This window comes from Phoxinus phoxinus (genome assembly GCF_949152265.1).
Source record: "Phoxinus phoxinus genome assembly, chromosome: 25".
Lineage (NCBI taxonomy): Eukaryota > Metazoa > Chordata > Actinopteri > Cypriniformes > Leuciscidae > Phoxinus > Phoxinus phoxinus.
In genome coordinates, this window is record NC_136900.1 from 22,717,678 (window position 1) to 22,735,246 (window position 17,569).

Consider the following 17,569-nt stretch of genomic DNA (forward strand, 5'->3'; position numbering starts at 1 on the left):
GTTAACGATACAGCAAAATTTCATAACTAAATGCAGTTAAATTCTACTTTTTAATACATTTATGCAGTTTTTCTTTAACTGTATCTTTAATATAAACATTTTAGGTACTGTTCTCTTATGGTTAAAACAAAAATGAATATTCACTTGTACTTAAATACTTCTTTATTAAATGTCAACATAATCATGCATGAATCTGATGAAACATTACCACTGCTGAAAAATTGTCTTCACTTTAAAGACATATAATTAAAATGTAGTTATTTAGAGTTATTATCAATGTTAGTGTTTTATATGTGCAATATTTTGCAGGAGAAAGATGGAGATATCACAGAAGACTGCAGAGGAAGAACAACGTCATCGCAAAGAGATGGAGAGGTAACACTTGTATAATGTTGCCAAGCAAAAATATCTTCAAAGACAACAGGCCTCAGATGTCTGAGTAGACCAAATCGATGTTGATGAAAGCAATGTTGTGAGAGATGGAAGTACATTCTGTTCCGTATGTCCTAAGTCACTTCAAATTTTCAAAATTTGTCCAGTAAAATGTGTTCAAATTATATATATGATACATATAAACGTAACAAACAAAACGTAATGTTTACTGCAAAAGGGGTCAACTTCTTGTGTTGATGTTCATGACAAATATATATCAACTCAGAAATTATTTAGCAGGCTTGTCTGAATAGATGTCTATTTAATGGACGTGTCGTGTGTGTCAGAATTGAAGCATCGGAAAGTAAGCACCACAAAGAGTGGGAAGAAGATTGGGGCTCCAAGGAAAAATCCAAATCTCGTTCCCCCTCCCCTTCTCCCTCGCCCCAAACACCCACCCGCCTCACACCTTCACCCAAACCCAAAACTTCCAGTAAGTTGACAACACTTATAAAACTTCTCCAGTGCATGAACTTTGAATGCCCTCTGTAAAACTACACTATTCTCTTGATAATAAACAAGTATGTTACCGTGTCTAAAACGGGACACATAATGCACCATTACTCCTCTGCATGAACGGATGTGCATTTATGTTGGATGCATCATCTCTCTTTGTGTGCTCTTTGCCTTTCTGTCTATTTTGTGCCGTGTCTGTCACTTCCTGGTTCCATCAGCTGCTGAGTCCGATGAAGAAGAGAGCGAAGAAGTAAGTGAAGTATTCATATGGCATTATAGTAGGGGTGTAACAATATATCGTGCCACAATATATCGCAATACAAAAATGCAACAATACGTATCGTGGATAGTGACAATATGTATCGTGGATAGTTCACCCAAAATAGAAATTACTGTATAAGAAAAATCATGTTTTCAGAGTTTTAGTGTCAGTACTACATTAAACTACTATATAATGTTGATTATAATGTATTATAATGCAATGGTCAGCTTCAGAATCATGAATATTTTTATTCTGGTGTCACCATTGTCCTTGAATTACAAGCACCAAGTCCAAACCTGTTCATTTAAACCCACAATGTAATATCAAAGTTAGCATTTTAATCAACAGTACATTTTTTGTTAACCTTTTATCATATGTCTTGGGAGTATCGCAATAATATCGTATCGTGAGTTCAGTATCGTGATATATATCGAATCGTGAAATGAAGGTATCGTTACACCCCTACATTATAGACAACACTCTTTGACAAACTTCCCCTTTTTAAGACACTTCCACTGCATGTAGACTATACTCATCTTGTTTGGTTGGATCTTTTGGTAGCTTTTGGATGAATGAATCTGCAGAGTTTTTGCATGAAACTAATGTATCATTCTTGCTATCTTAGCATTCGGTTGGTTTTACCGTTACGAAGGAAAGTTGCCTACACTCAAAAAGGTACATTGTGTGCTGCAAGCTTGTTGTGCTGTTTTGGTGTCCCAGAACTATGGAATATTGTTGTTCATCTTGGAGATATGTCTGAAGTTATGGTTTGCATGATAGTTTGGTTGACATTGGTGAAAAGTCCACTAGGTGTTCTCAAATCACTTTGGATATTTAGAAAGGAAAAGAGACCAAAAAGAAGAAGAAGATGTCCAAGACTGACACTCTTCCAGCTGAGAAAAAGAACAAGAAAGAGATGGAGTTTGAGCTGAAACTTGCCAAGGAGAAGGAAGAAGTACTTGAGCGAGAGAAGCAGATGAAAATCAGCAGACTTCTGCAAGAGGTATCAGACTTGTTCTAGTGAGGTTACAGTAGGGTTTGCTGACTTTAATTGTACTCCCAGTTTAATGTGTGTAAATGATTCTGTCTCCTTGGCCTTTGGCCCTCTGACTCTCATTGATTGGTCAAATGTACCCATTTGAACAGAGAGTAAATACAATTTAGCATGTAACTGCACTATTGTACCCTTACCAATGGCAGTCCACCACATTCTCATTAGTATATCAAAGTTTCCATCTTTGGGTGTGGCTTTACTAATTCAACTAGGTGTCAGAAACTGAGAGGGAAGATCTGGAAGAGTCGGAAAAGGTGCAGCATTGGGTGGAAAGGCTCTGTCAAACCAGACTAGAGCAAATCTCCTCAGTTGAAAATGAGTCCCCAGAGGTAAAGTCTATCAAGTTTCACTCAAGTATACTAATGTGTGTTGGTCTTCTAGTCCATAGTTTGTTAGTTCAGAGTTCTAAGCAATTAAAGTGTACCTCTAGATGTCTCCAACCCGTTCTCCTCCATCGACTGGTCCCACCAGGCGGAGGTTCCCTGGAGGCTTGACATTGGCCACTACTGACCTTGATGACATAAACTTAGATGATGTGGACCAAAGTCTAAGGCAGCCTTTGAAAAGACTAGCCCCAACTCCACCAACATCCAACCAAGCTCCACCTCCCTTACCACGCCCTCCACCCTCACCCCGACTTTACCAGACATCCAACTATCGCCCTCCATCTCCAAGAACACAGCACCATATGCAACCAAGTTCCAGACCATCCCCTCAACGCCCACCTTCCCCACCAGCCACTTGGGTACCCTCTTCCTCAATAGGTCAAAGCCGGCAACACCCTTCTTCCCCACTATTCTCTTCCAGGGGTCTGTCCTCATCTCAGCCGCCTCCCCCTCCCCCACCACCTCCTCCTCCACCACCACCGCCTCCTCCTCCGCCACCCCCTCCACCCGTGCACATGGAGGACAAGTACCATGCAGGGTCATCCAACTATCCTCGCTCCCCAAGCTTATCTGAACAAGGGAGCAGGTTTGGGGACAATGGTTATCGGCAGAGAGGGGGCTTCTACTCCAGCACCCCCAGTGATCTCTCACGCCCACCAAGCCCGAAGTTTGACCGCAACTTGACGGTTAGCATAGTTAACATTTTTAGCAGTGTGAGAGTTGATTATGTATGTCATATAGGAGTGGGAATTTTTAGTCGCATCGCAATTCATTCCAATTTGATTACAAATTGATTTCATTATACATATTGCTATCTTCACTGAAGTGGCACCAATGTTGCATTTGCAACACTGAGCGAAAAACCCATAGAGAAGTAAATCCTGTGCAATGAAACCTGTGACAGCAGTGGTAATTCTTTTTGCTTTTCTAGTAGTTTTGGAAATTACGATGTTAGGATGATAACTGGCAGCAAGCTGAACATGCTTATAGGTGCCGTTGTACTGTCACCCTAAAAAATTAAACTTAGAATCAAATTTAGAATCAAAATTAAACTTTTTTTTTTTTTACCCACCAATTATGTCATACATACATGCATGCCTTGAGTTTGTTGTTTTGCAGATGTGAATACCCACTTTTAATTTCTTATTGAAGATGTTTGTTAGGATACATATCATCATTTGGGGTGAAAAGCATGTCGTTTGGTTTGACGACTTTGAATTACCTGTGATTTCTATTTTTGTTGGACTGTTGAAAACCTTATCCTTGTGGTCCAGGTGATGAGAAACACATCTCATGCTAGCAGGATATCCACCTCTAATAATCCACTGGTGAGTCCTTAGTTTGTAAATGATACATGTTGCACTGGACCTTCCACTCCATTTTTAGCACAAATCAGACTTGCCAACCTTGTCTAAACAAATGTAATGCAAGCTTAATGCAAACCGGCGTCTCTTTTTCAGCGGAAATAGTTTTCCAACAGTTCTCCATGCTTAGATGTTTCAATAGATCTGTTTTCCTGCTCTTAATATAACAACACCATTTCGAAACGAATATAGTTGCCACAAATCCTATATAAGGGGCTTTTTTTTTTTTTTAAATGTAACTCTTTGCACTGTATTATAAATATGCACACCTCTTTTTTATTTGTGAAGTAACAACATTTAAAAAGCCATTTAACAAAAACATAATTATTACTAAAAAGACATAGGGCCCTATTTTAACGATCTGAAACTCAAGTATCAAACGCGAAACGCAAGTAACTTACTCTTATAAACTTACATTTATAAATTACTCTTGCGCCCGACGCAAATCTAAAAGGGGTTGGTCTGAAGTAGCTTCATTACTCATAGGTGTGGTTTGGGCGTAACGTGAAATAAACCAATCAGAGCGTCCTCTCACATTCCCTTTAAGAGCCGGCACGCTTGTTCCATGGCGGATTGCTATTATTATAACGGTGGATTTGCCAGCGCACGCCAGGAGCGGTTCACAGCCGAGGAGACCGATGTTCTCGTCAGGGCCGTAAAACACAGAGAAGTGACATTGTGTGAGGATGATGGGAGAAACCACACAAATTAGCTTCGGTTAAACAGGCAAAATTTGGGTATTGTGTAATCTAGATTTATGCCTATTTATGCCTATCACATCTTCACGGACACAACAATGATTTCCCTCGTGTGGTAATATTTTTCCTTGTAATAATGTATGATTTGCAAAAATGAAAACTGCTGCGTCTGTTTAGATTAGAGAATTAAAGTGTATGCGCGTTGTTCACACGCTACATAATGGCCAAGCACGCGCCCTTAAAATAGCATATGACTAACGCGCAACGCGCCACTGTCTGGGTTTTTCCTGGTCAGTGGTGGAATTGTTTTCTGCAAAATAGCAGCAGGGAACGTTTCCGCCGGAACACGCTCCTCTTTTCGCTGAACCGTCCCTGGGAGCGCAAGTTCATTCACTAATTTACCGACGTGCGTCTGTGGAGGGAAAAGTCCGCTGTGCGCGGGTGCAAAATAGGAATGATACATGCGTCGGTGTACAAAGTCAATTGCGCTGGGTGAAAGATAGGGCCCAAAGTCTATTATGTCCTTAATGAAACGTTCCTACAATATTGTGTGTCGTGTGATTAGGATTGCATAACTCTTGAAGGTGTATCACGCCCTGACCTTAAGTTTGTGTCCCTTACTGCTAACCTCTGCATAGCAAATAGCCCCCAGCCCTCCAACCCAGCGGAGACAGATGAACCCTGTCATGTCCAAACCTATCATGCTACCAAGTCAGACCTCACACAGACCCACGCTCCGCTCTGAGACTATGGTAAGACAGGGAGAACCCGTGTGTGTACGTGCGATGATGATGATGATGAGGAGGATGATGCATGCATAAGCTACTGGATCTTTACGACTTTTGGACACATTGGTTTGATTGTTGCACCAATTGCTATTCGACTCTGATTATAATTTGAGTGTTTCAAACTCGAGGAGGACCAGGTACATGCAGCTTTTACTGATTGCACTGATTAAGAAGGCAGAAAGAGAAGGACAGAAGGGGAGAGGTTAAAAGAGAGATGCTTCTTCCATTTGCGTGCACAATGAGATAGTTTATCAGAATTAAAATGTCTTTGATTGATCAACATGACAAACCTAGACATGCTGTCCCTGTCCTCCATCAGACTCTCAGTCCTGTTTTATCAGATCACAAAGGAAGTTAATCACTTTGCCCTGTTCTTGTGCCTCCTCAATTTAAGTGAATGGGTGCTTGCCAATTCTATGGTTATTTTCGGAGGGTAGCAAGAAGGTCAAGAGAGGACAATACCTTGCTGTCTTGGGGTAGTATTCAGTCTGTTTATTATTGTTAAAGGTGTTTGCTATATTGCATAAGCCTCATTTTCTATCTTGTTCCCTCATATCTAAATAGTCAGGTGTAATTTCCCTCAAATGATCCAGTAACTTGTAGCTTCACCATCACTGCTGTTCTGTATATAAAAGATTATCAGTTCAGTCACGCAGGCAGTGCCTGAATTCATAGATACTAGTTAATAGGTCTATTTGCCATGCTGAGGTGAACCTCATATGGCACGTAATGAAATGGTGCAAGCATTTAATGTGTTATTTTGAGGTGTTTTTAAGAGTCAGTCACAATTATGTTTGTTTCAGCCCCCAGAGATGCTCAAACGGATGGTCACGTACAACATGTCCTTTAAATCCAGCAAAAAACAAGTAACTGTCATCATTACTTTGCGTTACATCTCTCTCTCTCTCTCTCTCTCTCTCTCTCTCTCTCTCTCTCTCTCTCTCTCTCTCTCTCTCTCTCTCTCTCTCTCTCTCTCTCTCTCTCTCTCTCTCTCTCTCTCTCTCTCTCTCTCTCTCTCTCTCTCTCTCTCTCTCTCTCTCTCTCTCTCTCTCTCTCTCTCTCTCTCGAGTGAAGTCTCTGCTGTCTGAGTGTATACATCTGCATGTGAAGTATATACTACATTTCTAACAATATTTCCCTGAGGATATTGGTACAATGTATCCATCTGAACTTATTTAAAACTAGTTTTGTTTCCTTGACAATAATTAAAGGGGTTGTATCATAAGGGATACTTGCTGTAAAAACAAAAAAAATGGTGTGTGATTGAACCAAAGTGATGTTGTTTATTTGTACATGGGTGTCTACATAGAAGTCTTAAAGGCACAGCAGCAAAAAAAAAAAGAAGTCCGTTTTGGTGGATTAAATTATATGAAAATACATTATATGACCCCTTTAAGGTCTGATATTTGGTTTGTTTGTGGAAGTGTAGATGTTATTCTGTCTACTGCATTTCTTGAGTTTAAACATGCATGTAATATATCTTGAAATACTCAAGGGCATCAGTAGTATGATTGCAATATTACACTTTTTTCAGTGAAGACATTACATTTGCACCTTTCCATGACACTGAACTGCTGGATTAACTCAAGTATCTCAGAATTCTACTCCTGTCACACTCATATATTTCCATGCAATCATACCTCCATCTTGTTTGCTGTGAAAGCAGCCTCTGAGTGGATCTCATTTGCACTGCACAAATGGGAGAACCAAACTGAAGTTTATATAATATTAGAGTGAATATGCAACGGATGGCATCTCCTTGTGCGTTTTCATTTTTTATGAGGAAGAGCATCACCAGAGGTCTGTGTGTTTCCATTTTGTTGGTTCAGTTTTAAGTGTGTTGTGGTTGTCAGAGACCCTTTATATTGTAACTATCTTTGCAGATGATTGTCTATTGACACTATCCAACTAGAAAGCTACCAATGGATCCAACAAAACAAATGCATCATTTCTCAGTATTAATATGTGCACCATGCAGTACGCTACTGTAGTATATTATGCAGTGTGTTACTGTTTCATCTATTATGTTATATCATGTTTGATGATTTATTGACATTTTATATTGTTTAGTTTTGTATTTAAAATGAAAGTTAGTCCAATCGTACCTGTTCATGCATTAGCTTTATGCATTAACAAATATGAACACAATAAGCAAAGTAAGCAACCGATTTTTGTTAAATGTGCACTCAGCAAAATGTTGTTTGCAATGCTGGCCGATATGATAATTGTCTTGGAATTTATCCTGACACCTATAGGTGTGGATGTAGCATTGCATAGCATTTCCGGTTACCAATTCCATCATATAAATGCACATTCAGCCATGATTTACTCTGATAGTGAAAATGTCCAGCAAAATGGAGGTCACAAAAATAAAGCGAGTAGCATTAAGCTGGTCATGTGATCCCAAAGTAGCGGCCACCATGAAGCAACCATGTAGAATTAAACTGATTTTTAGATTTTATGATTGTACACTATTTTAAATATATTCAAAATATGCTATTAGTTTTTGTGTTTAAATTACTTTAAATGAAGAAATACAGTGTTCACTTTTTAAGATCAGATGCTTTTTATAGATTGATTTAGTAATCATGCCAAACTACTAAGGCACTGATCTGGAAGACTAAACACAACCTGCCATTGATTGGGTTAGAGGTGACAATTATCCAGATATATAGTGTTCATTTGTCTTTTCTTGGAAATCAATGAGCACTAATTTGTTTTTGCTTAAATGATGTCCTTAGAACGAGCCTCACATTTTTACAGACTATACTATACTGTCAGTTTTTCCTATTTGTTTTGCAGGGATTTCAGAAATACGTTGATGATTTTGATCCATATTCCATGGTACTGTAACCCTTTACATGAACATTTCTATCTGTACCCTTTTGCCATTTTGATATTGTATAACACAGATATTCCACACTCCCTGAGCGTTTCTCTATATGAAATATTACTTTTACCATCTTAGCTCTATCTGTGTGTGTTTTAACAGTTCACGGCTGAGCAGCTAGCTGGCAGAGATGTGCGACTTTTGAGAATTAAGAAGGTAATTAAGAAAAAAAAAACAGATATGTGAGCAACATCTGTAAAATGTAAACTAAGAATTGGGAGATGTTTTTTTTTAATTCTATTCACATTCTTCAGGATGGAAAGCTTGATCTTTCCATTGAGGGAGGAATCGATTCCCCATTGGGAAAGATTGTGGTGTCATCTATCTACGACGGAGGTGCAGCAGATAAACATGGTAAGTCATACAAAAATAACACGTTTCCAAGATATCATAGAGATTTGGTTGGTTCTTTTGACTTCAGGTTTTAACAAACACTTTAGCAACCACACTCTGAAAACTAATGATGATCATGCAAAGGTCTAGTTTATTTCTCAGTCATTTGTGATATTGATTATATTGACTTAATAAAACATTTAGTTTTGTTTCAAAAGTACCTGCTTAGTGTTTATATTACTGTTAATTCTCTATGGTTTTGTTCATGTTATCTCAGGTGGGGTCGTGTCCGGTGATGAGATCATGGCTGTGAATGGAAAGATCCTCACGGATGTGACTCTAGCTGAAGGACAGACCTCAATGGCTCAGGCCTGGAACAGTGGAGGGGTATGACCCTCATTACAATAAAACAGCCTATCACTTTAAATCAGATCTGTCTGAACAGATTGTCCTAGGGTGAAGAAGACAATGTAGCTCATTCTAGCCAAATGGTTTGCATTCACACATATTTAGGGCGTTTACACTTGTAGTTCAGTTTTTTTTTTTTTTTGGTCTGGATCAAACAGGAAATGATTTATTTGTTTGCTTAGCTTTCACACTGTTATTTTTAAGAGCAAATCTAAAGATACAAAACACAAAACCGGAACTTACCGAAAATCCAAACCAATGCTGTGTGCTGGGCTAAACGTGCCCGCTGTATGTGCGTACATATGATGGTATTTTTTACCAGCTGAAAACTCATGAATAGCTTATAAATTGTGATGGGTCAAAACATTAACAGGAATTCATCCGCAACATCTTGAATATAACAAGAAAAAACAGGTATGCTTGAGCATTTTGTCCTTTTTGGGGTTGCATCTCGTGACTTCTAGATTTATTTGGTCTGCGTTCCACTCATATTTCAGTCGAACCTTACCAGAATTTATTTGGAAGTGGACCAAGACCCCCTGACAAGGTGGGTCTTGGTCCTCTTGTTTGATATGCATCAGGGTTCGGATGTTCATAATTATCCAAATTAACCGCACTAACAGAGTGATCGCACCAGAGTTCATTTTAATCAAACCAAACCTGCCAAGTGAGAACACACCCTTAAATACAACTTTTGTCAATAACACTTCTAAGTTAAATTCACTCAGAATTTGAACACTCGTCCATCATCAAATTCAACACATTTCTCACCCTCTTGCGTTTGTGAATATTTTGACAAATTTGATATTGCTTTCCACTACTAATTAGAGTCTTGCTCTCATCGTACATCTTACCATATTCAGCATTCACATCATGTTGAAATAACTGCTATTTACAACTAAAAACATTCACATAATGTCCTAAATTTAAACAATCAAGCCTTTTCAGCCTTCAACGGTTAAATGAACTTATATAGCATTGTGTCTGTCGGTCTCAAATGTAATTTTATTCTAGTCCTTGTGCAGTTTCCTTGTTCTTCAATTTTGCAGATGAATCAACACTCTTGTAGCAATTCGTAACTATTTAACATTTTGGCGTTTTATATTGGTAGTGAATTCATATGAATTCGTAAAATCTAATTCACGTTTTCATACGATCTGGGTTTGGTTTACGGGTGGACCTTCATGCTTAGTTTATTTTTTCAAAAAAATCGTACATTTTCATATGACTTAAATTGTATGAATTTGTCAAAATGTAATAGATAAAATTGTTTAGTGAGATTGGTTTGGATGAACATAGAGGTGAACTGAAATGTAGTGCTGTGTATTTTACTGTCACCAACAAAACTGGATCTTATTAGCGCTACCCTAGAAATGAATAATTTCAGAGTACAATGATGTGAATAGCACAATGTGGAATCTCTAAGGTTTCATTGCACAATTACAGTAATTACAGTAATTTTGACATCACATAATGCTGCATTAAACCAATTCTGCAGGATTACATAGATTTCAGTCAACATTTGTTATAGAAATAGTAAGGTTGTAGCTATGCATTCTTTTTTTAGATATTAGTAGGTTAAAACAACAACCTATTGTATTTTTTTTTTTTTACTTATTTTTCCTGGGAGACACAAATCACAAGAAAGTGCACATGGTCTGTTGCTGTAATGATTTTTTCAGCAAACATAATTTAATATAGATGAAGGGTTGGAGCAGAAGTGAAGCAGAATGTATCAATATAATTGTGCCAATGTGCTTGTCAAACATCAAGACAGTGGGGATTTAAGTAGGCTAATGTTATTCACAGTTAACTCATTTCATTAATGCAAATGAAACATGTAGGAGGAAAAATCTTTTATTGTGTATACAATTTATTTTGTTGTGTGCGAGAATTTATCTGACTTTCATCCTTTTGTTCATGTGCATGTGCTTGCCATTTTTCTGTGTATTTGTGTGCAGGACTGGATTGACCTGGTCATTGCGGTGTCTCCACCGAAGGAATATGAAGATGAAGTGTACGTATAGTTGCATTCTTTCTCATAATACAATGACAGCTCAAGTGCCCTCTAAATGCAATTCACTCAATTATAGTATTTTGCTTTATGTGGTCTATTTCAATTGTGCCCAATGAAAAGAGCAATCAGTTGGGTAAATGGCTCTCAGTGGTGAAGCTGTCATCTGCTGTATGTCTTCAGCCCTAAAGCAGCATCAGTCAGACCCACTGCAAAGAAAAAGGTTTTCCAAGGCAGTGCCCCTGTGTACAGACAGGGCTACGTCCTTCAGATGAGGACCCCCCATCCCCCAACCTGATCGGCCAATAGCCCAGTGGTAACCCCCCTAGTGATGCAGTGTGCATCATGTACATGTGACAATCTCTTTTCTTTGTCAATCTGGAAACTCAACCAGATGTTTTCATTTGGGGATTTGTTGTAATAATTATTCAATAATGTAATATACAATAGTTGTGAACTGTTGTTCACAAATCTGTGCAGTAGTTCTGATTGATGTTGTTCAAAGGGACTGTTACATGTCATGACTCATGCATTGATTATTGCAACTTTGATCTGTCCCTTTGCTACTGCATGTTACTATAAATGTCTTCAGCACTACTTTATGTGGAATTATGAAAAGATACTGCCATTGGTCCACTAGAAGCAAACTAGGAAGTAAAAAATGTACGGATGGGTATAATATTTGTACTTGAAGGCTGTAAAACCTTCAAAGATAGAAATGTAGTAGAAGTCTGAGTGGGGAGCAAACCAAGTCTTTATTTTATCACAAATAATGAAATAAAAGAAAGAAAATCACTTGAGTCGGGCACACTGCCATCAAAACAAACACTCCAAAATATCCCTTGCCCCCCAATTTTAGAGAGGAAGTTGGCTACAGCCATCTGTGCCCCCGGCCTGTGGGCCGCACGTTCGTATCCTTCATGTGATAGAACCACTAGAGGGGCGCGACCTGGGAACGGAGACAGGATGAGAGAGAGAAGGAAGAGAGGGGTTTGAGAGAGAGAGGTTAATGAGGGGCTTCCCGACACCAGGGCACGCAACCAGATGATCTTCAGCCAGCTGGATGGCCTGGTTCAGCGACCCTGGGTGGTTGCACTGGACCCAATCGGCCCTTCCTCGTTTTTTTCACCGCGTCTTTTTGCACAATCTGTGAATCAATGCAGTGACATTCTTTGTCATTTTTATATGTCAGTTTCATATATAGCATATATAGTCTTTGTTGTAAAATTCCTTTTCCTTGCTAAGAGTGCAACTTTTTTTCTTCACCCCTCGTGTGGATGTGAGATATAAAATGTTACGTTAGGTAGGTAACCCCGGTTTCCTCAAAAGGGGAACGAGACACTGTGTCATGGAGTTGACGCTATGGTAATGAAATACCCACTATGCCATACTCCCCAAATGCCTGCTCACGGTGTTGTGAAATCACCAGCGGGCTAAGCTGTCACAAAAGATTACTATACAGCACACCAAGTAACTGAAAACTATCAGCCTAAAGCAATGTCCGTAGCTCAATACCACCCCAATTACCTGATCTAAATGACCCAGGGGTAGAACTGACTAGGAAGATTGCAGGCTCACTGCGTCTGCCACCAATAAGGCAGGGTAGACTAGAAGACTGCCACCCAGACCCTCGACCATTAGTTCCAGAGGGAGCAAATATTATGCATTCTGTCCTAAGGACCAAGAGAGGCCTCAGGGGAGAACACCATTCTCTGAACTGCCTGCTCTACCAAGGAACATGGCTGACCAAAATTGGGTCTCCTAGGGAACTAGTCGACATACAAACGTCTGACTATTACCTCCAATGTGAATCAAAGGGAGTGGAGCGCCACAGCACTCTCATACCACTCCCTACTAAGTAGCTCTTATCTACTGATGGATGTCCATCACAACAGTTCCAGCGAATGACAAAGAGTGGGTCGCTAACTGCGATAAAGTCCACTTTTATGCTCTTTTTCGATACTCCTCGCAAACCATTAGGAAAAAGTGTTAACGTAATCCCCCACTGTGTCTACACTATCACCTCCAGGTATAGACTTGAGGAGTGACAAATTAAGGAGTGAGACACAAAGTGGAAAGCTCAATCTCCTTGCTGTACTGCCCATCCATATAAGGAAATATACTTATGCAGCCTCCAACTAGGAGGTGGCTCAAACTGCCCCTTCCCTTTGCCAAGTACCATAATGCTATTTACAATGTGAATGTGATTCAACGAGAAACATTTTTAATGCTTCTCCAAGCTCCATACCATAGAAGGTTACAGAAAAGGAAGTGGGACACCGAAGCGGTTTTGCCCACTCTTCCTGTCCCGTCTAACCTACTGACATGTGATCACAGAGGGATTAAATAGCTACCGCAATATTAGTGATTGAAAGGGCAGGGGCTGAAGCCATACTGAGAGGATGCCTGCATACAGGTAGTGGAAAGTTGCGCAAGCACTGTAGACCTTGGGGCTGAGTCCACATCCACTCTATAAAACCTGATGAATGTGTGCGGAGAGGACCAGCCTGCCGCAGCACAAACATCCCTCAAAGATGCACCTCTTGCTAATGCCTTAGAAGCAGCAACACTTAGAGTAGAATGGGCCCTGACTCCTAGAGACGAAGCCACCCCACATGCCGCAGGCCAGACCGACCGTATTTAAAACCCAGAGATATCGTCTGTTTGGAAGCAGCGGAACCTCAGTTGCGCCCTCCAAAGCAGACAAGAAGTTGATAAGATTTATGCCACTAGCCTGACTGGACATAACGTATTAAGCCTCTCTTTCTCCTGAGTTTCAAATGGTGGAGGAGAGAAGGGCTAAAGAACAACACAATGAACCGGTAAAAAAGGCACGTTAGGGATGTAATAACAAAATCACCTTGACCACTCCAGAAGCAAAGTCCAGGCAGGAGGAGGTAACTGACAAAGCCTGCAGGTCTCATATCCTCTTCAGAGAGGTAATAGTAATAAGAAAGGCCAACTTAAAGAGTAAGAAGCTTCACAGAGGCTGACTCCAGGCATTGGAAGGTAGCATTAGACAACCCTTTCAAGTACCACAGGTAGATCCCATGACGGAACCCCCAGTCTGCAGATTGGCCTCAGCCATTTGGCACCATGCAGGAAATGGGACAATAAGACATGTTTACCCACTGAAACCCCCTTGATCTGGTTGGGGTAAGCCTTAAGAGTTGCTGGGGTCGGTCCTGCTGACAGACGCTCCTGAAGGACCTCCAGTACTGAACCGACTAGGCAGTCAACTGGGTTAAGATGGTGTCGCTGACACCATGAGAATAATAAACACCATTTAAGAGCATACACCTTTCTGGTAGAAGGAGCCCTATCATTGAGAATGGTATTGCTAACTTCAGTAGAGAGACCAGAATCTATGAGCTGGTACCCCTCAGGGGCCAGACCCACAATTTCCAAATCCCTGTCGGGGTGAAAGATTGTCACTGGAGCCTGGGACAGAAGGTCCCTTCTGGTCGGAATCTCCCAAGGAGAGCATTCCAGGAGAGACACAAGGTCCGCAAACAGGACACAGGCCGGCCAGGACGGGGCTACCAATACTAAGTGGAGCTCCTCCTGACGGACCCTTACCAGGATTCCCTGGAGCAGAGTGATCGAAAAAAGTCTGTATGGCTCAGCCACGGAAAGATGTCCAGCCTCAGAGGAGTCCCAGAGGAGTCCCCAGTCCCAGAGGAGCTGGAGGATGGAGAGAAAACCACAGGGGACAGTGGGTTGACTCCTCAGGGGTGAACAAGCCCACTTCCGCCTGGGAAAACTTCTGCCATATGGGCTCAACTAATTGAGGGTTGAGTCACCAATCCTGGGGCCTAAGCCCATGCCTTGACAGGACGTCTGCTCCCAACTGATCCCAAATTGAGATGTCCAGGGATGTAAACTGCCTTTAAGGAGAGCAGTTTGCCATACGCCCCAAGAGCAGGATCTGCTGTACCAGCATGAACAGGGCGTGCGAATGCACCCCGGCCTGGTGATTTATGTAGGAGACTACCAATGTTTTGTCCATCCACACCAACACATGATAGCCCCACAGGTCTGGGAGAAAATGTTTTAGTGCTAAGAACACAGCCCTAACCTAGCATGGTTCTGACGGACGGAAAGCTTAGATTGCCTTACCTCAGATTGCCTACCATGGTGTGAATAGAATTCACCTGAGCCAGGACAATTGTGCCTGCATCATGGTAGAATCTCAAACCACCCGAGAAACGTAGTTCTCTGGCATCGTGTCAGATTGCTCTTCTTTAGATTTTGTCTCAAACCTAAATTCTCATTATGAGCAAAAACGACACCTCGATGTCAAAATACCAACTCTCTCGATCTGGCTAAAATGAGCAAGTCGTCAATGTAGTTTACCACCCACATGCCCAGGAGTCGCAGAGGAGCCAGTGCTGCATCCATGCATTTGGTGAAGGTTCAAGGAGACAAGGCTAGGCCGAACGGAACAACCGATATTGGTACGCTTCCCTCCAAAGCGAAACTCAGGAACTTCCTATGAGTGGGTAAAATATCTTTGTGAAAATATTTTAGATCAATCGTGACAAACCAATTCTCTGATTGGATTTGAGGCACGAGTTTTAACATTAACATCTTGAATCTGTAGATCCACAGAATACGGTTCAAGAGACGAAGATCTAAAATGGGATGCAACCCACCGTCTTTCTTAGAGAACGAGGAAGTGTTGACTGTAAAAACCAGAGTCCCTTTCTGGCAGGGGAACACGATCTAGAAGGGACTCTAACTTCTGTGCAAGAAACTGACCTTGTTCTGGCTTCACTGTTGTAAGAAGCATGCCATTGAAACACGGAGGATGATACTTGAACTGGATCCTGTAACCATTTTCTATTAGTCAAAGTACCCACCGGGGTACAGAAACAATTTTTCTTTTTCTTTGATCGCTGAAAGGTTGAGCCACAGATGTCTCTCCATAGCAACCACAGCAGCCATTTAACAGCAGCTGATAGCACGGGCCGTCTGCTTAGTGACGCGGAGAGACAAATCTTTGGCCCTGCTGGGTTCTTCACCGCTTCAGGGCCAAGGCTCTTGCCGGTGTCGAGTTCTTTGAGCAGGTCAGCCTGATAGGCCTGTAACAGCGCCATGGTGTGCAGGGACTGACCAGCCTGACCTGCTGCCTCATAATCCACAAAGAAGATGTGATCCTGCAGGGTCTTTTGGGCAAGGCTGGCCTCTTTATTGATGAAGCCGAAGTCGAAGCGTTAGTGAGATAGCCCGCAAGCGTCTCTTCTACCCTAGGCAATGACTCCAACATTGCTGGGTTATGAACACAATAATATGGAGTATGGAGCTTTCCATAACTTTGATTTCAGAATGAAGATTGGTAAAGAAAGGAAAGGTTACGTTTGATTAGCTGGAACAGACTGCCGCTCATCCAGCTTACTACAAGGCACTTCCCTTTTTTTGTTTGGCCACTTGAGATTTAATTTAGCCACCACACAAGTGACGACCTCTAGCAGCTCCTTATATGATATCTAGAGGGCAATAGTTGCACTCTACACATAACCGCACTCATTGTCAAACGACTCAAAGCTTGACCCCCAAGAGAGCGGGTCCTCGTCTGGAGAGGAAGAAATCGCAGAGCGAGCTTCCATATCCAGAACGGGAACCTCGGGTCCGTCGATAGAGCGAGAGAAAGGGTGGTGCCTGTCTCAGGCTCGTCTAAGACCTCCATCTGAGAACCCCATGAGAAAAGTCGACTTGATGCCTCGGCAGCCGTGGGACCCAACCCATGAGGTGTATAAATAAAATTCCCCTGATCATCAAAGAGGGCGAGGCGGGAGCTGTGCTTTCTCATATTAAAACGCTCACAGTGCACATAATCAGCTCCCCTGAGAGTTCATCAAGCGTACTCCGCTCCCAAACAAAGAATACACAGCTTGTGTCCATCATCCCCAAGAATGTAACGGGGGCACAGCGAAACCCATCTCCTAAACTTTGACATAGTTTTTTTTGTTCAACTCCTGTTCCTAAGACAAACAGACAAACGGTTTTTGAACATACAGTGACTGACAAGCGGCTTCCGAAGACAAGAAGCTGGTGACGCTCTTGCGCAGGTGTTATTTATAGAATTGATTACACACTGAGTTGTCTCTCCTGACTTTGGTCTAGGCCAATGTTTTGGCCTGTATTTCACATGGCTAACTCTGAAGACGTTCCCATTGGTTCCCATTGCGTCAACACCATGACACAGCGCCGATGTTCTCTCGAAGGGAACCCTCTTTTAAATATCTATCAGACTAATCTTATTTTTATATTTTCTGTCACTCCTATTACAGGACGTTCTTTTAAGACGGACCACAGGAGGAATCGATCGAGAGCCATTCCTTAGTAATTTGCAACAAGCATGTCATTTAGTATATATGTTGTAAGTGGAGCAAATACAATTATTAACATGATTTATAAATCAAACATCTGTTTTATAAATTCATAATTTACTGTTGTGGGCATTATTTTGTTGTTGAATGAA

General features: G+C 41.2%; 1 protein-coding gene across 1 annotated transcript in view; it reads left to right on the top strand.

Annotated features, from left to right (window-relative positions):
• The window catches only part of ush1c (Usher syndrome 1C), a 29,573-nt gene extending 12,205 nt beyond the window's left edge, over positions 1-17,368 (top strand). Inside the window, 16 exon segments of the mRNA XM_079604141.1 lie at positions 310-375; positions 720-865; positions 1,776-1,825; positions 1,989-2,153; positions 2,417-2,533; positions 2,635-3,276; positions 3,865-3,918; positions 5,291-5,404; positions 6,244-6,306; positions 8,243-8,284; positions 8,433-8,486; positions 8,585-8,684; positions 8,941-9,050; positions 11,033-11,088; positions 11,269-11,360; positions 11,363-17,368. Of these exon segments, the coding sequence (XP_079460267.1) occupies positions 310-375; positions 720-865; positions 1,776-1,825; positions 1,989-2,153; positions 2,417-2,533; positions 2,635-3,276; positions 3,865-3,918; positions 5,291-5,404; positions 6,244-6,306; positions 8,243-8,284; positions 8,433-8,486; positions 8,585-8,684; positions 8,941-9,050; positions 11,033-11,088; positions 11,269-11,360; positions 11,363-11,394 (1,903 nt within the window). The 3' untranslated portion in view covers positions 11,395-17,368.
• Positions 17,369-17,569: the final 201 nt, after the last annotated feature.